Source organism: Plectrocnemia conspersa, unplaced genomic scaffold, assembly GCF_051122295.1.
Source record: "Plectrocnemia conspersa isolate PC_06_02 unplaced genomic scaffold, ASM5112229v1 ptg000010l, whole genome shotgun sequence".
NCBI lineage: Eukaryota > Metazoa > Arthropoda > Insecta > Trichoptera > Polycentropodidae > Plectrocnemia > Plectrocnemia conspersa.
The window spans coordinates 3,284,339-3,311,396 of record NW_028277174.1 but is presented as its reverse complement, the minus strand read 5'-3'; the positions used below and the strand labels follow the sequence as shown (position 1 = coordinate 3,311,396).

The following is a 27,058-nucleotide window of genomic DNA, read 5'->3' as shown; positions in this document are numbered from 1 at the left end:
GCTTTCGCCGATTTATATATTATGAGCACATAATTAAACATTAATCCGGTAGCAATTTGCGCGATTGTCGAGCTTCAAAATGCATTAATGCAAGTCGGTTGTTATCATATCTTTTTATATTTCGGTCGATACGTGACACCGTCACATAAAAAATGCGCATAAATAAATACATTTATTATTTAATTCCATTTTTATACGATTATCAGCAACGTGAAAGTTGAAATATCAAATATAGAACTCAAAAATAAACACCTAGTAGTAGCCCATAGTGGACGCAGTGCGAAATAACAAAAAAATATACAATTCATAGGATAGTCTGATCCGTTTGTTTGAATTTAAATAGAGATCGTAAATAATACGTAGGTATAACATAGTTTCAATTTAACTTTTATACTAATAAATATGTAAGTTTACAAAACTTGAAGTAATATATATTACAAAATATAAATAGTATTAGAAAATAATAAAAATTTGTAACATAAAAATAATATTGCTAAGACCTAAAAATCTTGAGCTTCAACTTTATCTTGATACTAATTTACGTTAAAACACGAGGTAGATCGCATTAAAACTTAAGAGTAAACCGGGCAACTGTACCGAAGTATTTCCATCTCATGGGAATGGTTTTGCGGTACGACGTTTTCAATCCTAACCAGTTGTTGCTGCCAATCTAATTAACCGTGTTTTGATTGGTAACTGAAGATAAATAATGGGTTCTTTACTACAACGTGTCACTAAAAAATAAAGATATAAAATTAGACAAGCCCTAATAAGCCCAAATTTGTTTTGATTGCAAGGGTATTTTATAGTATAAAACACAATCAAACAATTACAGCTGAATGTTGTTATAATCAATAACTAAAATTAAACACAGCTCTTGTAAAGGTTAGACCTCAATTGGTAAACAGAAAGAGGGTTGATTTTCACTATGAAAATACATGACCTCATGTGGCGATGATGAACCAACACAAGCTAATATAATTGAATTGGGATGTTATTGAGCACCCACTTTGCTCCTTCTGATTATTATTTGTTGATTATTTATTTATTTTATTAATTTATTTAGCTTTATATCTAATTTTTGACATCAAGAAATTTTAACTAAACATCGTTTATCTAACATTAAAAATTAAAAAAGTTAAAGATTTTTTAATTTTTTAATCACTTTTTTTTAATAATTTTAACGTAGTTTCATTTTTTCTAAAAAAAACTACAAATATTATATATAATTGGTACAGATAAAATTTCTCAGTCATTAATTTTTCTATTTTTAAAATAGTTCTTGTTTTTAAAATATCATATTTTTTTTAAAATCTACTAAAAACGTCAAAACTTTCTCACGAACCTATATATGAATTAAAAGACTTAGTAATAAAATAGTTTATGGACTATTTAAGTAGTAGAAAGTAAAAATTAAACAAAAAATATAATAAAGAGAACCTCAGGGATATAAGTTGAGTCCATTACTGTTTGTGTTATACTACAACATATATCTAAATTATAATGTGGATGTATTTATAATTTATATAAATCATCTACAATATTTTTATATGGGTAAGAGTGTTAAATAAGTAATATAACTTTGAAATTATAATTTATTATATAATATTTCAATTATGAATTTAAGTAAAAGTGTCCGAAAAAGAGTGTATGGGGTTCCTGTTTTTATACTAACAGCCTTCCATAAGAGATTTTGTTTTTCGCTCGCCCTTTTCAGTGAAATGACCAATTACAAAAATGTGTCAATTTCTGACACAGAATACCGTTAGCCGTTTAGAATGACAACTCTAAATGCATGTGTAGTCTTTTATCAATGCATCTGCAACGGATACTTTAAATATATCTGATTCATTGCGCGTACTTTGACATAATCTGCAAAAAGCTTTTCTCACGGTGATGTCCCATTTTAGCAAAGAAGTTAAAATTAAATATAAATACAATCAAATTATTGTTATTGAAAAGGGAAAAATATCGTTGATGGACGCATATTATAATTAGCTAACACAATACAGTAATACAGTGAATATAAAAAATAAATTAAAATTTCAAATATGTAATAGAAAAGATTTGTAAAAAATGGCAGATAAAGTAGCGCTGTAACAAAATAGCGTGCGTCAAATTCGCAGACAGTAATATGAGCATTTGACGTACATCATAAAAGCGCAAAAATACTTGGAGAAAATCAAGTAATGAATATTTTAAGAATTAGGTAAACAAAATATAAGTAAATTGTGAGAAATTTACAAAGAATACAAATTCACGAATTAGTATTTTATGTTTCAGAGCGAAATGACGATTAAAATGATTAACCAATTAAAAACATTATTATTTATTAATTATTACGTACATATGAAAGTATGGTTCCCAATCCCCATCCGTACAATATATTATATATATATTTTGTACAAAAATGAAACGCTGATTTTGAAATTATCATTACATTTGTTCTGTAATGTTTCATTAAATTGACAAATAATTATCGACTCGACTTGCAATGAATGCATACAGTTATAGGGCAGGTATATGGCCCGCCATACCTTTTTTTCATTTATTTTAGACTACTACTTTCATATTTTTGCTAGGATTTTTATTTTTCAAATCAAATATTAAATGTGTTTATGAAATAGCCTATTGCTAAAAAAACATAAACAATGTCAATGATCTAGATCTAAAATCGTTGATGACTACCGAAGTATCTTTGGAGACCGATCCTAGAATCTGTGCCAATTTTCTTACAACGCATCTTACAACACACTATTACGTTTTACTGAAGCGCCTGATTATATAAATGATAATATATTAATATTTTGTATAAAAAATCTCATAAAACAAATTTTATCCAATTGATAAATTTGATTCTCCAGGCTAATTTGTCAAACATTGCAGAATAAAGAATTTCATATAAATTTTAAAACATATACATGTATTACAATTTTTTTAATTACAGACAAACATTTATTAAAATCAATTTGTTACATAAGCAGTAATTTCAATATAAATTTTATTAATGACTGAACTGCGTATTTAGTTGTCCCTTAATCTCAAACCCAACGAACTTAGAAGTCGATTATCTCAAAACATAGAACATATCATCTCATCTAATCACAATGTTTTTCTCAATAACATTCCCTGTCTGATAGTAGCGGGGGGTGAATTGCAGTGGTTTATAATTTATTCGAACCCGAATGAGGCTTTTGTCCGTCAATTAAGCGGCGTTGAATACCTCATCTTGTCCAACTGAAACACCCCCGTAGCTTCGAAACTACCCTTGCTATATTTACTTTGCACCCCGCTAATGTAGCACGCAAGTGCACAAACTCGACCCCGTCGAACGTCCCTCGAGGGTTCGAGGGCGCCGAATAAAAATGTCGATTCCGCCCCCGGCAATTAGCGCGAGCCGCCCCTGGACCCAGGAAATTGTTTGACGTGGTGTCTGGGTAGAAGCTTTAATTTGATCGTTTGACAATTTATTTTGATTATTTACTGATTTAATTAAGTGATGTACGTTTGGCTTTAGAATAACAGCGTTTATATATTAAACTTTAGAAACACTAAACTGACTAAAACAATCTCAATTAAGAAAATACAATTTGGAGTCTAATATTTATAAAATCTTTAAAAAAAATTGAAATACTTATGCAACTTCTAGAAAGTGGTTTGGTGATTATTAGGCACGTCGAAAATTTCATACAAGAAAAATTCTGATCATAGATGACCAATATACACATATATGTATATTCATTATATGTATATAAAAATAATATCTGTGTGTATGTAACAGATATAAATATGGTTTTATTAAAAAAATATTTTAAAATTATATATATTTAAATTGGTATGATACACTTATATTACCTTTGATTACATTATTTTTTTTACTTAAAAATAGTGCAAAATATAAAGCAGAAAATCAAAAATTTTCACTGTGTGCGCAATAATCCAGTCATCAAAAAAAGATGACGCTATCAATTCGCATATATAACGTTATCTAAACCAAATCAAACACAAACCATCAGTACTACCATATAACTATCATTAAATGAATTTATTTTCAATCGTCAAATGTCAAATCTCAGTCCTATTCGTACTTCAATTTTGGTATAATTATTGATTGGGTTTTTCACTTAGAGAAACATCGCTCTAGTTATATAAAATAAGATTTTCCATTTAAATATAAAATATATTTTATACTTTTCGTTTTATATATTCTTGCTTATTATTCGTCTCAGTTTCATATCAGATTTGTCACTAATTGAATTTGCGGAACTCGGGCTCTTTCGAATCGAATACGATACAACCCTAAAAACAGGGCGGGGTTGAACCTTTATTTAAATTTAACCCTAACCCGTTACCGACTAAAATGTTATTTTTTTATTATAATAATAAAATATATATTATTACTCAGACCAAAACAAGTAATTTTATAACTGTCTAAGAAGCACAATAAATTCAGTTTTTATATTTTACAAAAGCACAATAAAAGTATTTGCAGATAAGCGGTTAAGCTGAACCAGTAATTGCGAAGAGAGAAGCGGCGGCAGCGGCTTCTGCAATTTTTGTTGGTCTAAAGTTGAATGCGAAACTAATTTCGGATGCCTTAAACTTAAGGGAATGTTTAAGTGTCAGAGAGAAAGTGATTATTGGTTGCTTGCGTTTCAATATTTATATCCATGGCCATATTTTTTTCGGTGGGACGTCTAATTATACAAATGTGGTGAGTTTTTTAAATCAAATTTCGAACAGCCGTTTTTAGGAAAGCGACAGAGCGACGTTTTGATTTATAGTGTGTACTTTGTGATTTAGACTGTTAAAATGTTTCTCACTGTTGTGTCGCATTTTACAGAAAAAAACAAACTGGCCTTTTTATGACTTAACAACAAGTTAATCCCACATTTTTTTAATAGCAGAGTGGTTCGATTAATAAAATGACAAAGTTGTGTTACGTGTAATCTTATCAATATAATGTAAAATGTGAGCCGTTGTGTTTGAAATTGGTATAAGTTTATTTATTTATACATAGAGATATTTAGAGGTTTGCGTTTTAATCAACCTAAAAATGTTGGCAAACGTTAATCAATTTGGGTAATGTTTTATAATTTAATATGAAATTTTAATATGCAATAATAATTATTAAAAAAGTTACAGAGAATAAAACGATTTTTTATTTTTAATCCCTAATAAATATTGATCTAAAAAACTATTTTTTTAAACGTAGTTATTATTGTTTTAAATAAAATATATATATATTTGTATTTATATTATTTATTTTTATATATTTTAAGCACTAAGTCAAAAAGTCGGATCTTTTTGACTTAGTGCTTAAAAAGCAGTATTCACTAAAATGAGGAATCTTTCTGATTACAATACCAAAATTCAGTGCTAAATAATATAGAAAGCGTACACAAATTTAATACCCGTTTCTGAGTGCTTTAGAAAAACCCTTTCCTTCGCACAGCGATTGATAGCCAAAATTTTCAGACATGCTATACAGTTCATTTTGGGTAGCCGGTAAAAAATAGAAAGTGTTCCAAAGCTCACAAGTTCACAAAAAAAATATATGATGATATAATCAGTAATAATTGAAACTTGTTTAAATTTATTTTATTGTTTTTATTTTTAATTTGGAATATTTTCCTAAAATAAAATTGAATAATAATTTTAGTGTATAAATACAAATAATTCAGACAAACACTAATATATGTAGGTACATTTGTATACACATAAAATATCACATAATCTTAAATTTTGAGACTGAATTTATCTAGACAGATTGCAGATATTTATTAAAAATCAAATGCGTGAAAACTAATGAATAATGAACAAGTCCATTCGTTACGCCAACGCACGTGACGATCGGAAATTCGGGCGGTTCACCCAAGCAAAAGGTCGGTGCTTGTAAAATGAGGTCTTTACATTTGCCGAGAAAATCAAATAACAAGTATCCTATGACAGAATTGCCAAATCTTCAAATTTTAAAATTATGACCGTAACACAAAATCATTATTATGTGAAAGTTACCAGTCAATAACAATCTGTTTTCAGCCTTAAATCGTGGCATTAGCCCAAATTTCGAGAATATGTAAAGCAAATTTTTTTTGTTTTAAAAATATATTCCATGTGAAGCTTCCACTGAATATAAATATTAAACTTGGGAAACAAGTATTCAATCGAACTCGCACTAAGCTGAGCTACGCCGAACATCGACCGCTATTTACCGAAACAGAGGAAGCAGCTTTACGACTGACTTCTATGAGACGCAGACAAGTCCATGAGAAATATAGTAATCTTTAATTCACTAATTTATTATTGAATTTTATATGCATATCTGTGTATATGCATTCAAATTATAATGGTATAGCCACGCACGAATACTATCAAAATAGCCCCATAAATTTATAAATATTCATTTTCTGAGTAGTATATTTGATAATATTGAATCACCTATAAAATACATTAGATCATAATGCGTATATATCGCCACTTACGATTGCACTTAGTCACTATGTTACTAGGGTCACCTTAACCATTACGCCGATACGCCTCTTGGCTCAACATGGTTTTTCGAGGGTTAAACGTTTACACAGACAAAAAGGGCATCCCAAACCGAACTTAGCACGATCGATGCTCCGTATAAAAATTGCAAAGATCCGAAAAATAACCCCTTCTCGATTTTTATATGTAAAAAGCCTCCCGTGCGACCCTACGCTCGCGACAAATTACGTTTACCAGTCAAAGCTGACAAGGCGATTTTTTCCTCGTTCTCTCTCTCTCCAAGAATCGTTCTTATTCCACATTTATACAAACGTTTACGTGTATGTGTGTATATTTTCCATTTTCATTTGCTTTATTTTTCTTTATTCCGTATACCTAATAAAAAGCGATTGTGGCGCTCCGGTCACGCTAATACCGATCGAAACGAGGGGATTGAGGTACGTTACGTATTTACTCGGCGGAGGGCGCTTTACGTATTTACGCGGCGCTACACACAGAAATCACATAATAAAGCTATTCGGTTATTAGTCAAAGTTCAAGGGTCGATAATGGAGGTGATAAAGGAAAACTTTTACATTCTGTGCACTTGACCAACATTTATGTATTGTGGTAGTTTTTCAGATTATCCACTGGCACGAAACAGCCTTTGCCGTGTAAATAGATTTAATAACGATTTGTATACGTTTGATCGAGTGCAGGGGTTTGATATATAACATAAAAATACATTAATTTAATTTTAGAATCACTGAAGATTTTATGCATAATGTTATAAATAAATTACAATTTCATTTAATTTGTAAATTTTATCAATAAAAGAACCTGATGTATATTTTAGGAAAACTTAATTTAAAATGTGACTTTATGAATTAACAATATTTAGCGAACGACTAAAAGCATTTTTATATTTTAAAATATTAATTTCTATGATAGCATAAAATTAAGTACGAAATTCATAGCTTTTTCTGAATTAAGAAACTGCGCACGTAGTTAAATTTTACTTAATGCATTCTTTATATTATTTCACTCATAAATAATATTTTTCTAAAGAGGTAGAGATGTTCATTTTAAAATGCAGCGCTATTTTATCGCTACAAAAATAATACTACATGATTTACAAGCTGAAAGTTCAATAATTTTAACAAATTGTGACAAAATTCGTTTAATAAAATTTTAATATGAACTACACTCATCCTTCGATTTACGCAGTAAATACGTTCCAAGAAAAATCTTAATTTCGTAAGTTGATGCAAGTAACGAAATTCAGGTGTACTTTTCAACGTTTCTTGTAAGGAACAAACTGTTCAGCGACACGCGTGCATTCCAAAAAGCAACTGCATGGGCAATGAGAGATGTTCCAGGTGTAGGTCAAGTACAAAAAAAAGCGAAGTTTGATTTGGAGTATTTAGAAAAATATGTTTTTCTTAACTGCGTAAATTGAGGATACGTTTTATAGACACTATTAAATATAATTCTGTCGGCTACAATTATATATGCATAAAAATTATATTGCTACAAATATTTAAAACTCTAATTTAAATATATAGTTAGTTGATCTGTAGTAACACTTTATAACATGTGTATTTTTATATTATTTTTGCCGATAGAAATCGAAATCTAAATAGAAAATAGAACATGAGATATAAAAAAACTTAAAAATATACCTTAAACCAGGGCTTCCCAAACTTTTTCAGCGACGGAACACTTGGCAAATCCAAAAATTTTGGCGGAACACTTAGCTTATTTTTTACGCTGAGTAATTCATAATAAAATAAAACATGTTATTAAAGAAATGTTATTAAATTTATTTAATAAACATAAAAATACAAATAAATAAAACTCCTAATGACTGATGATTTTGGGTTCTTAAATAAATTTTTTTTTTATATCAGGCACAATTTTGGTTAGTTGTATTTTCATATCTGCAGCGGCGTGGAGTCTATTTCTGTATTTTGTTTTTGTTGCAACATACTTAAAAAATTCCACTTCGCATAAATACGTCGTGGAAAACGGAAGTAAACAAACCAGAGCTTGTTTTGACACCTTGGGGAACTCTTCAGTCAGACTCGCCCAGAAATCATTTAATGGCTGATGTTTTTGTTTCAAATCAGAGTCATTAACTTAATTCTCATAATCCCTTAAGCCCACTGGTTTTACTGTCACGGAAAATGGATTCCGAACCCAGGAATCGTCCTTACTAGTTTTCGGAAAATACTCCGAAAGAGTTATTTTCAAGTAATATAGGTGTTCTAAAAATACTTGTCAAACTTTTTTATCTACTTGAAAATTCAATTCATTTAAACATTCATATCCAACACAGGAAAACAATCAAAATTATTAGATTCAACCGATAAAATCTGAAATTGTATTTTTTTATCAAAAGATTCAATTTTATCTCTCATATTAAAAATTGTAATACTTTTTTCTTGTAATTATAAGTTAACATCATTTCACTTTGTAAAAATATCCGCCAGATATGCAGATGTATCAACCAGGAAGGATTTGTTAAAAAAATTATAAAATGATGTTGCAAATTATTTTTTGCTTTCAAGAAGACTAATAATTCATTTCGAAGTTCATAAAGTCTTAATAGTACTTTTCCTCTGGATAGCCATCTCACTTCAGTATGTAATAAAAGTGATTCATGTTCACTACCCATTTCATCGCACAAAATTTTAAATAATCTGGATTGAAGTGGTCTAGATTTTACATAGTTTATCATTTTCACGGCTACTTCATAACATTTTTTAAATTTGTGGAAATTTTTTTAGTCAACAGTGCATGCCTATGCAAAATACAGTGACTGCTAGTAGCATATCTATAGTCTATTTATTTTCAAGAGTCAGTGCGCAAGAACATTGTTTAACGCGTAATCATAACATGCTTTTAAATTTCTGCCCTGTGATTGGTCGTTCGCCGTAAGATCAATCGTTTCATTGAGAACGACCAAGCACAAGGCAGAAATTTAAGAGCACATTTTGATTACGCGTTAAACAATGTTCTTGCGCACTGACTCTTGAAAATAAATAGACTATAGTCACATAAATAAAATTCGTATAACAAGCACTAATATCGTGTGATTAATTAACAAAAAAAATATTGTTTAAATATGATAAAATTTTAAAGTTAAAAAAAACAACACCGACTTATGAAACTTTTCTCTCCAGATTTGATACACATCAATGTTGAATATTTAACACATATTTTCAAGCTTTTTTATCAGATTTATGAACAATTTTTATGTATTAGCAAGACTAACAATTTTTTTAATCTACTCTAAATTTTTGTGAAATATCTATTTAGGCTCCGCGGAACACATATTTTGGATCCGCGGAACACCAGTGTTCCGCGGAACATAGTTTGGGAAACCATGCCTTAAACTATGCAATAAATTTTTTTTTTGAAATCTCATTTTTTTATTTACCTAAAATATAATAACTATTAACATATTAAATATCATTTTTGTATAAACTATAACATATTTTATAATCAGAATTAGTAACTTATACAATTTACGAAGACCCCAAATATAATATGATTCACAAACAAAATAAACTGATTGTATCTGTATCATTAATGTTATACTAAAACGTTTTTTTAGATAACTACAATTAAATTTTATGCTTATTTTTTTGCTAAAAATCATATTTTTCTAAAAAAATTACCTTAACAAAATACTCAAAAGAATATAGTATATATTTGGACATTTTAATCTATATGTATAAGTTTAAAAGTATAAATTATAAATATTAAAAAAATAGGTTTTTTATTAATTTATGTTTATTTCTTATTGAAATTATATTTTCAATAGTAAAAGTTTAAAATTTCACTAATTTAGCTAATGAAAATGTAAATATCAAGCAATCAATATCCGTAAAGTGTGGTTGAAACTCAACTTGACAGTTGCGAAACGTCTATTTGCTATTCAAACCCAAACCTAACCTAAACAAATTAAGCAAACCCAACTTGACCTAATGAAAGTACAAAAAATTAAATTATATTCTTACAAGGAAAAATATTTATTTATCAGTGAAAATAAATTGTCACTGGTAATACACATTCACTGTAACATATATTATTAAATATTGAAAGTTTACATTTTACATGTAACATAAAGCTGTATTATGCTGTAAATATTTTTTTTTTAATTAAACAAATTTGACAAAAAGGTGCTCAATTTAGAATACTTGAACTGCGTTTTTAAGCACACCTCTTAAATAGAAAATGAAATAATAGCTCATTGCTAATATGGCAAAAAAATACGATTTTATAAAAAAAAATTTAACAATATTCTGACAAATTTTACACTAAAAATCATACTGCAAAAATCTATTTTTAAGGAAAAAATATGGTTTATTAAATCTATAAAATCAAATTTTGTCAGAGAAAATATTTCGTCGACTATTGTATAATTCTAAATATAGATCGAATAACGTTAAAAATGTGTGTTGTTATTAAATCTCGTAAGTTATTAAAAGTTTCAAAAATACGCAGTTAAAATAAGACGTTCTATAAAAATATAAATATATGATTTTGGTTTATTACTTTCGATTAGTCTGTTTTAATATATATTTTAAGTGATTTGTATTTATTATAAGTAAAAATAAATTAAGCTTACGATGCAATGATTTTTTTCTAAAGTAAGTTTATTTACACTATAATTAATACGTAAATATGTATTTGAATAACAAAAAAAGTATATGATACATAAAGAAACTGTCGGTCAGTTTAGGTTTTATTTTTAAACTAAAAAAAATCATAAAACAACACAAAAAATTAGTAGTAGTATAACCTATTTTAATTAGTTTCAAAATGAAAAAATGAATTAAAAATCTACTTTAATATTTATAAATGTGTAATATTTCAACATTTTTCACAAGAAAAACTTAATTATAATTTTACTTAATTTAAAAGCTTTTACAATCACCTCGCACGTTTCAGTTTAAAACTTACAGCTAAACCACAATTATTCTTTTTAGTTTAAAACCGCTCCAAACTCCCAACTAATTAAAAATGCGAGATTATTTCTTATTGTTGTACAGTACTTTTTTAATTAAAATTCATTCCATCGACTACCAGTTCAATACGAGAGTAGAGCACAATACAGATTAATTAAAACACGATAAAAAATATTATTGAATTAATATAATATTTGTACAAAAATTGAAGCTCTTCTTCAGTGATTGAAAGTGATTTAATTTAACAAATTAAATTATTTAACCACAAACGCTATTGAAATAAAATATAAGAAAAATAAACCCACAGCCAGCCATAATTCATTCATCATTTCGTTAATTGAACCCTAACGAGCTCCTTTGTCTGCGAACATTATAGAGTATATTTATAATATTAATCATTACAGATATGTACGCATTACGCATGATAAAATATTTTTATCTCAGACGAATGTATTATTTAATTTCAGAGCATTTTTCAATACCGTTGATAATTATTAATTATGTTTGAACAGAGTTCGTCTCCTTTGTTCCTTCGTGCTTGTTTATTTATTTTTTTCTGCTCGTGTAAATATAATATATAATACGTATTCTTATGTATAGTATGCGATGGCAAAAAAATCGTAATATCTTGATTAAATAATATTATGTGAGATTAATGGTGTAGGGAAATAAGGGGACGAGTCCTACGCTTTTTGTTTTATATATTTATATATTAAAATGTATTTTTGTATAATTTAATTTGAGAAAAATGTCGCTAATTAAAATTATCGTGAAGAAAACATGGGAAATGCGTGTTGGGAGTTGAAAGCGATCGGAAATTGACCTGAATTTTAAGGTTTTTCAACGTTGGAAGCACGCGATCTGAGTTTATTGGGGCGCTGAAAGGTTTTCTGAGCATTATTGTTTTATAACATATAAATTTTTGTGTATGCAAATTGTTCAAAAATTAATTTAACTTGGATCGTTGGAATTTCAAAACCATATATATGTTTATTTTTATTAAAGCGAAACGTGCATGCTAAATTTTCTAGTAAAATGTGTAGCGTATACAAGTAATTAAAATAATATGCAATAAATGTATCAATTAATATTACAAATACTCATATCCGAATAGCAATAAATATATTATATTTTTTAATATTTAGATTGTGTTACATAATTTCAGCAACAAATTTTTAATTCTAGTATAAAAGTATATCTATGTCTTATCAACAAATCTTGTGTATATATATATATATATATATACAAGACAATGAAAAATTATTGAACCGTTTCTCAAGGAAATTCGTGTCTAGACATTTGGGTACGATTATGTATTTATGTAAGAGGAATATTTAGAAAGAAAAGATACAAGGATAGTAAAAATAGATGCGTTTTTACTTAGTTAGCAACAGTATCATAGTAGTTGTATGTTGTACTTTAGATGTGTGTTTAAATTTAAATAAATTAATAAAATATCATAAAACATTTTTTTGCTTTCAAGCAATTACAATATGGACATGTTTAAAATAACTTAAATTAATTTGAAGCAGAAAGATGTGACGTTTATGATAAAGTAAGAAATATAAAACCGTAATTTGTTACGTGTCAATAAATGTCTAGAATTGTCTTTTAACAATAAATAAATAAATTTTCGTGAATAAAAAAGAGCAGATGCAAGACTTGTATTATAATAAAACCGAGATACTCTTTTACAGACCTATTACAGACCTATGATAAATATATTTATCATAGGTCTTTTTGTAACATAACATGCGATGAGCCTAATGCATTACAATGGAGGTAAAAACGATTATCACATATATTTTATTAATTAATTACTAATATTTAAGCTACTATTTACTACATAGCTTGATTATTTTAAAATTGTATCACATTTATTCACGAGATTAGAAAAATCTGGGGTGATTAAACAAAATTATAGTTTTAAAATCATCACTAACTCTGATTTTTCAGATACGTTAGAAATTAAAAAAAATAATCTGGTAAAAACCGCATGAATTTAAAAAAAATTTTAATATAAAAGCGTGAAAAAACTTTTTATTTTATTATCCATATTGTTTTATTGTATGTATATTTAGAAATATATTGTCGTTACATCCAGAATTTTTTTTTAATTATTAATTTGTCAAATTATTGGGAAGAGAAGGGTTTGAAGACTTAAATATTAATGCAATCGAAGTAATAACTGAAGATTGATTAGTTAGGCATATTTTAATATCTGAATCGGATCATAAAAGTGAAATCGAATCGCTCAGTAAATCTGTCAAACCATCATTATTTACTGAAATTTTTTTAAATGAAGCTCTCCAGCTAGCCATAAAATTGAAAAACATTGTGTTAAAAATGCAGTTTTTTAACTTGTCCCAAACCCTAAAAAAATTAAGACCGCAAAAATGTAAGTTCATCGGTTAGCGAGTGGTTAATTCTCTCGCCGACCGACCCCAAGTCAGTTGATAATTAACCTTCGACCTGCAACCGCACGCCGCTTGCTGACCTCAGTGTATATTACAATGTAAAACTAAATATATGTTTATGTGGATTTAAATACAACAATATTAAAGCAGTTTATAGACATTATACATAAATAAATTATATTTCTCACTATACTAAGTATGCATGGTTGATTCTTTAAAGGGTGCGAAAATAGTTTGATAATGGCTAGTTACTATTCATAAAATTAATATTCCTTAAAGCACAATACGCTTAAACTTTACAATATATAATTTAATTCAGAGTCTATAAAAAGTTATATTAATTTAATTTAATTTTCTACTCACAGTATACATTTACTTTCGGAGCATTTATATTTCGCTTAGATAGACGTTGTCAACAAATTACTGTTGTTTAAAGTTCAGTAGTTTGACATTTATACTGAAATACACAGAATTCGATCTAATTTTCCCAAACCACAACAAACTAACATCTGACTTGATCAACCTACGAATGCCAAATTTCAATTAGGCAATTTTCGCCGTCTAACCTACGCCATACGCTATCATTGAATAATGCACGGCATCATCAATGATGCAAAGATCAATTATTCATCTCAGAGCTAGAGAATTTAGTTGCCGTTGCGCGAGAGAATATTTTATTTCGGCCGTTTCCTGCAATTTGTATCGAAGCAAGTGACCGAAATTAGATTTATGGCTGAACGGAATCGTTTCTGACACCCACCTTTTCCTCGTGGCGAAAAACAAACATTAAAATGACACTCACGATGGAGATGTGATTGTTAAGGTCGGCTGTGGATATACGTCTTCGGCCAGGCAGACCAGCTTCACTGAATCGCCGTCCTTCTTCTCGTGGTTTAGCTGGAAGTTCTTGCCGGGAGCTAATGGAAAAGAAAAATATATTTTAAATAATTTGTATTAACAAAATGTAAAATAAATTATCCCAATTTCAGAAAGAATTAACTTCTAAATTTATATAACAAACAATAGTAACGCAAAAATAAGTCAACTCTCGAATTACAATATAATATCTACAATACACATCGTGCACACAAAATAGTTTATTTATTTATTTTTTATTGCTAACATTCAATAACGGTTTTAAGTTAAAGTTCAATGCTATTTAACTGGAAACTTAACACTACTAAAATTTGGATAAATGTCTTTATATTAAGGCATTCCATGTTATTGGTTCTATAATTATTTAAATTTGGTTTTGTAGAAGTTCTATTCCATTAAAAAATAAGTTAATTTATTGTCTTGTAAATTATTATTAAATCATTTTTAATATAATTTTAGCTTTAATGGTTGAGATTAAAATATGTATTTTTAAGACTAAATTTTAAAAAACCTTGTTTTCTTGGAAAGCGTATGTTCTGTTTATGTTATATAATAACAATATATTTATGTAATTTTTATTTTACTTTTCAATGTAGTTTTAGTTCTATGAAAGCGAAGCGCGAGATTATGTAAGTACCGCGCAAAATAAACTAAGTCATCATGGTAAGATTTTAAAGCAATAAATTAATATAATGTTATACAAAAACCATTTAAACCTAACCTGATTAAAATATTAAAGAAAAAGTTGTGTTTAAAAATTAAAATTATATTAATATTTATTTTTATTAAATCTAACTATAATATTATTTATTTAAAAATAATATTTTTAATGTATTGTTAATTTTTCCGTTTTGATTTAAAAAATATACGTTTTACTTGAAAAAATATGAGCGTTTAGGTAAAAATATGTCTGAATGGAGATAAAAATGTAATAGTAGAAAGAATTTCGTTTATGCAATTCCTGATTTTTTCACTTCGCCAGCCATCCCTATCATAAAAATGGAGCCGGTAAAACTACATACCAGAATTACTAGAAATTGTTAGGTACTGTTAGACTTGCCTGAGATACAGCAATATGTTTCTTTTATATTGACACGTCGCGCATATTGTACAAAAATATTGAACATATTAATTTAATTTATTTTAAATTTACATTATATCTTAAAATCTTATGGCGAACAGGATCTAGAAAATGACAGTATGGCACTTTTCGACACTAAAAGGTTTAACAGTTAACGAAAGCCAATCTCCATAGTCTAAATCACTATGCAGAGAGAAGGAGTTTGTAATAGATTTAATGCATTTATACATCAACATGCAAAAGAAAACTTGAATTTGTAACTGCCGTATTTATGTCATTAATAAATATTGTGAAGAGCAGATGGCCTAGATTGGACCCTTGAAAAACACTGTCAACGATCGCTTAAATAACTTGAGAATAGTTGAAATAAATTATAAGCATGACAAACTTTGTCGAAGGCCTTCTCAAAATCTACTTGAATTCCCGCATCGAGAGATTTTGATACGGTTTTGGTGAAAGACAATGTTAATATTAGTGGAACGGGTGAGACGAAACCTATGCTGTTAGTCCAACAAAACTTGCCGAAAGTAAATAAAAGCGAATCTATGAATAATTATTTTAAAGAATTTAATAGGAGCTGACAACACTGTGACATTATACATAATTTGTCACCCTTTTTATGAATAGGGGTGACAAATTGTGTATAAAATTTGGAAAGAGCTGATAATAATGCAACTGGTCTATAGTTATTTACGCATAATTTTTCGCCCTTTCAAGAAATTATGACGCCTTGAAAATCATATTAAAAATGCGTGTTAGAAAAGCAGCAAAACTGACTTCGCAATTCTTCAAAATAAAATCATTCAGAAGAACACTATGTCTTCAACTTCTCAAAGCCGTATCAAAGATCTGAGCGTTCAGTTTCTTTGATGGTCTGTACTGAAAACTAAGTACAATAAGTACAAGAAAATAATAATAAATTTTAAACAAATTTATTAAATAAAAAATTGCATTACTACATTTTATATTATTGTTTGTAGAAATTATGTCAGAATTGTGTTGTTGTTTTATAAATATATGCAGTGTTTTTGATCTTGGTTTGCTTCAAAAATCACAGGCTCACTAATTAAATATTTTCCTAAAATAACTCTAATAATATTATAATACGAAAAGCTTATTAAACGTTAATTAAAACTAATTTTCCAATACTTTCAAAGATAAACCTCCAATTCAAAGACCCGTTCGTGCGCAAAATTTGTATTAATTTTACACGCGAAAACCGTGCAGTTAAAAGCATAACCCACCATCAAGCTTAACATACAAATTCCTAATATTATCCACAGCCAGCATAACTGCACACACATACTTTATAATCAAATGCCGTATGCTTTCTATACCGATTGATAAAGCACATTATTACATTTCCAATTATAATCGTACTCAACGTTTCAATACCTTTTACAGTTAATTTCAGATAATTCGAACGAGTTCTGTTTCACGTTATTAATAATAAAATTTACCGGCAATTATTGTATAGTAATTAACCTCTTCGCACGAACGCATTGAATATTAAATGTACTATATACACTATCGATTATGGGCAGTAATTGTATCGCGCGTGCGAAGGCCGCATTATATGGATTTTGTGTCAAAGCAATGCTTTTTATTCATACTATGTATAGAACACAAAATGTGTATTATTATTATTACTATTATTCAGTGTATTTCTTTTTATACAGTACGATAATTCGAAACAAACAACTGAGAACACGATTATCGCAGTGACTGTAAATAATGTTTTATTGATGAACTGAAAGGCAAAACTGTGTCATAATAATAAATGTCCAGTAGTAAGTAAAAAATGTCTGTAATATATATTAATAACGCTGAGTGTATAAATAAGATTTATGTAAGTGCTACGAGTGTAATAAATGTTTTATTTATAGGTTAAGAGTACAAAGAATATGATTTATATATATTTTATTTTATATAAATATAAGACTCGATATTTTTAAGTAAAAAAAATGTTATACTACTACTTAATACAATTTAATTCTATTGTTAAAATTGTAACGTTATAAGACACGCTGTTAATCAAAATAACAATTTCTTAGAGTGGTTCTACCGCGAATTACGTCTTATTTTTCATATTGTATAATAGACGTAATAATATAATGTAACAACTTTCGCAAAATTCTTGGGTAAGATAATATCCTGTTAAACAACAACAAAATATAAAATAAATATATACTACTTAAATATTAGAAAAAATACCTCATCTTAAAACTTATTTATTATGGAAATGGTACAAAGATTTTCTCAAGTTTCAAGTGCTTATTTATATTGTAACAGTCTTAAATTTTAATCATGATTATATTAAATATTAATTTTCTTAAGTAGCTTATTTGAAGAGTATTGCAATTGAAAAATAGATAAACAATTTTTGTTATAATAGCTTAATTTCAATATTATTTTATTGAAATTTATAGGATTTAAGAACTGAAATTATATTTTGCTTCGTTGTTAATGAAACAGTTTTATTCTATATTTTTAATTCTGTAGATAAAAATATTTAGACAATTCAATGAATTATTTACAATTAAATAATATGTATAAAATTATTATGATTAAAAAGATGCATAGCAATAACTTCATGAATTTCATATTAATAGGCTCGTTTTATTTTACTAATGTCGGATTTAATAATTGTACCACTTTTCTATTCAACAATTGGACCAAACGACAAGTTTAGAAACACACAACGAGAAAACCTTTATGCAGATTAAGTTAAAGTAACTGGCGTTAATCAAAAATAATACAAGTATGGGAGATCTTATTCTTTAAACTCGCGTTAATGACTGTGACCAAAAATGATCATTCATCAACAAGGATAAACTAGACAATAATGAAAAAGATGGGATCACACAAAAGCCCTAGTTACAGTTAGAAAAAAGGGTTTTACATAAATAACACGCAAGGATTTTCTGATGCATTGAATGAATATTTCTTTGTTACTAAACGGTCACGGGAAACAATATATCACCAGAAGACAAAAAAAATCACCGTAACGCCACAATATTCCCGTTGCACAATTCGATTTGATAGAAGGATGTCAATTAAGTAAATGTTATACATATTTCGTTGTTCTAAGAAACGTGTGCAACAATTGGCTGGATGATCGCTGTATGATTTTGATTCGTCAGCGAGTTTTTCAACCCTTATTTAATTTAGGTTTGTCTCCAATGGAGATTTGAACAGAGGAATTGACCTCCAGACACTGAAAGATCTTCCACGAACATCATATCTGCGCCAGCTTTTCCACCACTGCTCAGATAAAATGATACTCGCCCATCATAGTAACTCGCAATATATAATCTAATAAATTAAAACCAGTTTCGGCCTGCGTTTTACTGGCTGCGAAGTCACACCCCTTATGGTTACTAAACCTTAAACAAGTATCCGTCAAAAATTCGTGTTCTGATCTAAGAGCAATGCCAATTTTTGACAAACTTTTGTATTTGTCTGTTCCACCGAAAGGAACAGAAAACAAAATCTGTTATGAATAAATTCTGGAACGCGCGTAACCAACGAAAATTTGCTTAGACACTTATACTGACATTCAAATTTAGAGTACAAGGTATCAGCAGTTCAAGAGCTCTCCAACTTGGACTCACAAATTTCATACAAATTTTAACCAAGAGTAGGCCGACCAAACTTTGAATCATCGAAAATATTAGAAGCCGCTGCTTCTCTCTTCGCATCCCCTGGTCCAGCTCAACCCCTGGAGCCTACGGACGCCTTCACGGAAAACTTACATACATAAAAATGTATAAGACGATCTTAATTACTGCACAACGTCTTTGTCTTTGAAAAACTAAAATAAACACCCCTGACACGAAGATCAGGACACCATAATTTATAATGTCTAAAAATAAATTATTTTAATCGATTGCAATTAAGTGAACCATTACTTAGCTGAAAGTCTAAATAATATAATGGCTAGTAAAATCTAGGCGTAAAAATGCCCATCGATTGACGCTATATACGGATTGGTAAACTATATACGTCAAAAGATTCCAAAATTGTTAGAATCGGCAATGTTTTAATTTATGTATATGGAATGTAATATTTTGGGTTTAGTAAATTGTTGATGTATTCTATCGCATTCCTTTGTAATTGTCACCGACCATTCGGGATTCTGGGTGTCATAGTCCACCACGCATTTGTATGAGTTATATATTTATTTTTTCAATATTGTTTTGAAACAATGAGTTTAATAACTAAGCAATTGTATAAGTATCTTTAAAAAAATATATTTTTGATTAAATAAAATACTGTCTTGATTAAGTTGAAATAATATTATTAAAACGTTTTTCTTTGTATATTGTTCATGAAAGAATAAAACTGAACTTTTTTTCAAAATTTTTAATAAAATAATTATACTTGATAAAATCGCGGATTTAATGATAATAAGGAAGGGTTGAAAATAAGTATTGAGAGTTAAAAAAATGTTTTGTGTCTTAAAATAGCTGTGAAGCTTATTATTGATCGACGTGAGCGATATGGATGTAGACCACCATGTTTGGATCATAAACACACGTTCTTAGAATATAAAAGTGTGCTGTTTCAGATGAGCAATTTATTTAATACAGTCGATATTTTTTACAAAATTGTGTTTGGGTATGTAATATTTTTAGTATACGCATAATGTTTTCACTTAAATCGATGTTAATTAAAAGCCTAGAAACAACCTTACATTGTAAATAAAAAAATATTTTTAAAAATATTTTTTACTACATATAATAAAAAAAATGAATAATTAATAAAATAAAATTTAATTTATACAATATATATATACCGTTCATACATATTAAAAAGGGCACGTGAAATCAGTATATATATATTTATATATCGGTTTCTCAAAAAAGCTTGTTTACTTCTGTATTTAAATTTTCCCCCTTATTGAATTATAAACATAATTATGAAGAAATATCCATTAAAATTGTGGTATTTATAACTTTTTGTTTTCCTAAATGTCCATTTTATATAATGCAAAAAAACATTAATTAGTAATTGTTAATTAAATAAATGTATTTGCTCTTCGCTAAATAATATTTTTCAGCCCATCAAAGATACAGAATATAAACAGCTGTGTTTGCAGTATATTTCTTTAAATTGAAATTTTAAGCTATTCAATTATAGTACAGTGTATTCTAAAAAAATAACGCGCAATAATATATAGTATTAGTTTCAAAATAATATATATTCAAATTTTCGCACAAATAAATATTCAGTCAAAAACATTTATGCATTTGAATTAGTGTTATCTATTTTGTCTTCCACCTTAAAAAAATCAATAGAAAACAGTATAAGGACGACGTAGGATATTACTGAAATTTTAGGAGCGATTAACCTAAAATGAAGTGCAAATAAAACAATATTTTTATATAAATTTATCTATTAGTTTTTTTTTTAAATTGTTTTGTTTTTTTAAACAATTGGTGTAATTTATGAATTTGATGTGGAGCACCCTGTGAACATTGTGATGAAATTACTCACCAAGACTTTCTAAAAGCTTATAAAATTAATTGATCAGCAGAACTCGCATCAAGCGGAGCTACGCCGAGTATCGACTGAGACGATTTTTAGAAGATGGAAAAATACACTTCGCTAAAAAGCAGGGTTTGACGCTTTAATAATGGCCTACACATCCACCGGTAAATTCTATAGAGCATTTATGGTCAAAATAATAATAAAAGGTTGCCCAACACAATTGCAAATTCAAAACTGAGCTGCGAAAAAAAAATACAGATGGAATGGAGAAAATTGTCTCCATCTACCTGCAAGTGATTAGTTGAAAGTATGCCAAAAAAGGTTACAGCTTATTAAAGCTGTAACCTTTAATTATAAAGCTTAAGGTGGACTTACTAAATATAAAAATAAGCTTAAAATAAACACATTAAACAACCTTGATCAGATATTTATATTTTCACTATTTTTTAGGATATAACACACATTTATTGGGATGCCCTCTTTTAAAATTTAATAATAAATATTTTAATTTTACTTTTTATTTTTCTTTAAATGTATTAAATTGTAATGCAGAAAAAGTTATTTTTTACTTATGCGGAATTACGTAAATAAAATTTAATTAAAACAATAATTCACTGCGTATATTTTTTATACTAATATTTAATGCACAAAAATAATATGTAAAATATGTATCAAATTTTTTTTAATAAATTTGACTCTTTACATGTATAACAAAATAAGTTTATTTACTTAAAAAAATAAAAGGTTACTAGAAACATATTAATCCAATTCAGTAGTCGAACTTAAAATTCCAGTAACGCAGATACAAAAAGCGATTACATAGTCTCTGACTCGTGCTTAAATTTGTTGAATTCAAGTGTTAAAAAAGGTTCAAGGAATTCGGTCCAGATGCTAGTATTGACTTTTTCTAGAGCAGTGCTATTCAATCCTCAGAGATCTTAAAGCTGTTCGCACCGTAATAATAATGCAATATTTATGTTCATAGATATGCATAAATTGAAAGGATGAACATGGCCAAGCGCATATCTCAAATAAGGTGGTGTTATAATATAAACAAGTGAAAGGAGGAGCCGAAAGTGCCATTACAGCATCTCAAGGCCGGGCAATAAATACAAATTATCATAAAAAACTCATCTCACTACAAGACGTAGGTACGGAAGGGAAGTGCAGATTATGTTAAATATATAATAAAACCATTCCCGATGCTCGATTTTGGCACGTCTCGGGGCGGTGTTCGCCGGAAGCAAATTTATGCCGCAAAACGTTTTATGGCCGCATTGAAAAATATAAAATACAACACACTGAGTCTCGGTACACAATGATTCATAACAACATATTGTAAGTTTCAAACTGGAGTAACGTAAATACGACGTGAAAAAAAATTGGCACCGTATATGGGAATTTGATATGCGAACATATGTTGGATAACATGTGGTATGTTTTGATTTGAAGAGAGAATAAAGCGAATATTTTGATTAACCTTTTTTCAGTACCCGACAAACGTATCTTTTCATGCAGCAATACAATACAATAACACTATTAAATAAATAAACTTTACTTTTTAATTATTTAAAAAATAAAATATTAAATGAAAAACTTACAATATTCAATATTTATAATTTATTTATATAAATTTCCTAAAGGAAGGCAATGTTTCGGTTTATCTACCTTTCAGAATTGAAGAAAGTTCAACGTCCTTTATAGTTCTATATCGTCTAGCCAATACTGTGATTTAAGACAGAACCTAAATCTTTTTTATTGTCATATAAATATCATGCGAAACAGCCATTTGAAATCCGTGAAATTCAGCAACAAAATGGAATGTGAATCTAGTGATTTTTAGTGTGGGTCAAATTTTTCAACACCGACTTTTGCTTAGATACACAATATCGTTTTTATTACGCCGAAGAATTAATTCCTGACGGGGTATTTAAAAGATGTGATTCAGAATGACAATAACGTATTTTCAGGCCAACTCGAAAAAACCCGACTCCTTGTTATTATCAAATAAATATATTATTAGACTGTATCTGCATAAATTCGAAATCAATCAAATTTGACAACGTCGTCATTGTACAGAATGTGATATCTTGGGCTCCAGTATATGTTTAAACTTGAGTCAGGAGTAAGGTAGTTGTTCTAGATAAGTTTTCTGACTAATTTTATGAAGACAGGTCTATAAGGAAGTAATTTATTGATTGAAGTAACTGAATGGAGTTAATTTCTGATTAAGATGTTCCTTTCAATTTTTGATTCGGGTCAAAACAGATTTTTTTTATTATATAATCTGCGTAACGGTGGTTTAGAAGTCGCTCAAATTCAGCCATGTCGTGGTTTTATAGAATTTATAACATATGTTTAGGTATCTAATCCACTTGTTTGGTGCAGATATTTAGGCAAAGACTTTTTTGTGCCTTTGTTTATGTATGGTTCACGATTTTCATGCGAGTGCTTTTGAAACTGTCAATAGATACTGTTTAATAAATGTCCGCTTAAAACAGCAATGGTATAACCTCAAGAGAAAATGTAAGTATAATACACACAAATAAATCATATTATTATAATTAGGTTTTTAACGACTTATTTTTCACACAGATATTAAAAAAAAATTAAAGGCCAAAGATTGCTAAAATTTAAACGTTTGATTTTCATTAAAAGTTCATATTAAATCTCGAATACGATAATTGTTAATTAATATAAGTAAATAGCTTTTTATTTTTTGTAATGGCAGATATTTAACGAGAGCTTTCGAAACAATAGACAGAATAATAATGTTACAGAAATTAAATAAATGGTTTTAAGATAGCGTAAAATTATTTAAAAAAAGAAAGCAAAAAATCAAAATAAATTATGTGTATTTCAAAGAGAAAATAATATCTCATGGTGTACCACAGGGGTCTAAAATGGGACCATTGCTGTTTATAATATATATTAATATTATAATTAATATTATAAAAAAAATGTAAAATACATCTGTTTGCGAACGACACATTAATAGATAATTAAAATGTAGATAATTAAAATAATGAATTAAATATTACATAAATATGGGTAAAAAGTAATGTTTAAATTAAAAAATAGTATATATATATATATATATATATATATATATATATATATATATATATATATATATATATATATATATATATATATATATATATATATATATATATATATATATATATATATATATATATATATATATATATATATATATATATATATATATATATATATATATATATATATATATATATATATATATATATATATATATATATATATATATATATATATATATATATATATATATATATATATATATATATATATATATATATATATATATATATATATATGAATAATAATTATAAAAATATGTTAATCTAGATAATAATATAAAAATAATTGTAGATAACTCCATTATAGGATATGTTGATAATGTAGAATATTTAGAAGTAATTGTAGATAAAAAAAATTTAAGGATCATTTTAATTACATATTATAAAAATAGTAGAAAAATAAGAATATTATCGAGGATCAAAAATATGTTAAATTTAAATATTCTAATTTTTAACATAATTTTTTTTTTTTTTTTAATAATCGCCATTTTGCCACAAGATGGGGGATTATGCTAACTATTAAACGATTTCTATCAAAAACTACTTTAAACAAGTAAAAATATTAGAACATATAAGTAAAAATAAATAACGTGGCTTATTAAAAAAAACATGCATTAATAAATTAAGAAATTAAGATAATACATTAATTCAGTAAAAATCCTGTTAACATTTTAACCTAAATAAAGAGATGCTTTTTATCGTTTATAAACAAACTAGAAAATTTTAAAATGTGAAAAAAGTACATGGTTGTGTAATTTTACAACGTTTTATTTTTAATATACATTTAATAGATCTTTGACCTGAAAGCTACAGTAATTAAAAAACTACCGACGAACATTTTAAAATGTTTTTAGTTGAATAAACGGTGGAATTTCAACATTTATTTAAATTGAAAAAACGATAAACGTTAACAACATAATGTTCTTTTTGAAAATAAATATTAAAACACGAAAATTATTACATTATCATAATTATGTTTTACATACTTATAAATAGAGCAATTATTTATTTTTGATAAAAAAAAATACAGATCCAAATGACAAAACATATTAATAAATTATCACTAAGAACATATTCTTTACTTGCTAGTTATATATATTAAAACTGTTTTTAGCGAAGCAATTTCAAAGAAGCACTTTTTTTCTTTATTATATAATAACTCATTTAATTCAATAACGCCTAAATACTTAAATTAAAAGTAAATAAAAGTGACATTTCCATTTTTAATTTTAGACGTTACATAATTTATTCTGTCTCGTTTCATAGCTATAATAGCCTTAGCGCAAAGTTTTTATTATCATTCAATTACTTAGTAGTTAAATAAATACATTTAATTAAATAAAACTATATAATTAATTTAACAAACCGCGTAAATTTTTTAAAGCTTAAACGACCGTTCTTGAAAGGTCAAACAGGCGACTTTAATAAAATATGATATTTATGATATTATCAGAATATTTTAATAATCTATCATACCGTCTCGTCTAGCCAAAACTAATTCAATTCAAATGTCAAAAGCAGTCGCAATAATTACTCCATTTATTTTTATCCACGTAATCTCAATTGTCACGATCTTTGTTATACAATAATATTTTTAAAACTTTTCAAGGACAAGTTCGCTTAGCAAAAAACGCGATAGTCTTTGCGGAGCACGAAAGCGTAAACGTTAGCGTTAACGTTACGCGAAGCGCATCGTAATGTGACCGTTACAGCACGGTTGGGCATATAGTGCACTTTCTAATTTACGAAACCGACATGCATAAAATGTAATAAAACGGTATGTGGTATACATCAAAAAAATAAATGTAGAATGTGTACTTACTGAAAACCAGCATCGAATTCGATTTGTAGTCTTCGTCGTCGAACGTCGAAACTACACAAATGTAGTTTCCTGTCATATTGGCTCCCGGGTTGAGGATCTTGAGCGCTCTGTGAGAATGTAGGGAGTCTTCTGTAAATTTAATTTAGCATCAGCTTCGATGTTGGTGTGAACGATTTGGATTTAGGTGCAAGGAAAACATATTTTTAAACGAAATCGAGTTGAGCCTTTTTCTATTTATATCTGTTGGTGGTACGTTACTGATTCAACATAACTACAGCATAAAAAGTCGATTATTTTGAGAACAAATGATCTGAGTTATGTGTTACTAATTAAAAATATAGAATATATACCAATTAACACATATATAATTAATTTGATTATATGGAAGTAATGTTCCAAGCAAAGTTTGGTGTAAACTACTAATTATTTGTATTTTACAAATAGTCAACGTGTATAAATAAGTAGGTTTTCTTCAGTTTACAAGTATTTAAACAATTAAATGTAGATAGTCTAACAATCATATGAACATAGACGAAGACATGTGTTAAAATTTTTTCTTATACCTGACGTTTGATAATTAAATATTTGGGCCAAAGTAACGTGAAAGACTAATTAAATGTTTGTATGTACATAAATTACTCTTTACAATGACACTAAAGTTTTATCATTTTTTATGATATATATCGTTAATTAATATACTGTTTAACTCCCTTTTTTAATCAAATTGCTTAATATCAAGTCTCATAAAATTGATAAATACATTAAAAGAAAACGTACGTAGATGGACTGCTTATTTT

General features: G+C 27.6%; 1 protein-coding gene across 15 annotated transcripts in view; it reads right to left on the bottom strand.

Moving 5' to 3' along the window:
* Positions 1-27,058, bottom strand: part of LOC148230353 (uncharacterized) — a 76,719-nt gene that overhangs the window by 7,294 nt on the left and 42,367 nt on the right. For all 15 annotated transcript variants that reach the window (XM_088194905.1, XM_088194913.1, XM_088194904.1 and 12 more), the window contains exons 5-6: positions 26,262-26,390; positions 14,667-14,781 (exon numbers count right to left, since the gene is read on the bottom strand). In XM_088194905.1, the coding sequence (XP_088051031.1) occupies positions 14,667-14,781; positions 26,262-26,390 (244 nt within the window). The remainder of the gene's footprint in view (positions 1-14,666; positions 14,782-26,261; positions 26,391-27,058) is intronic.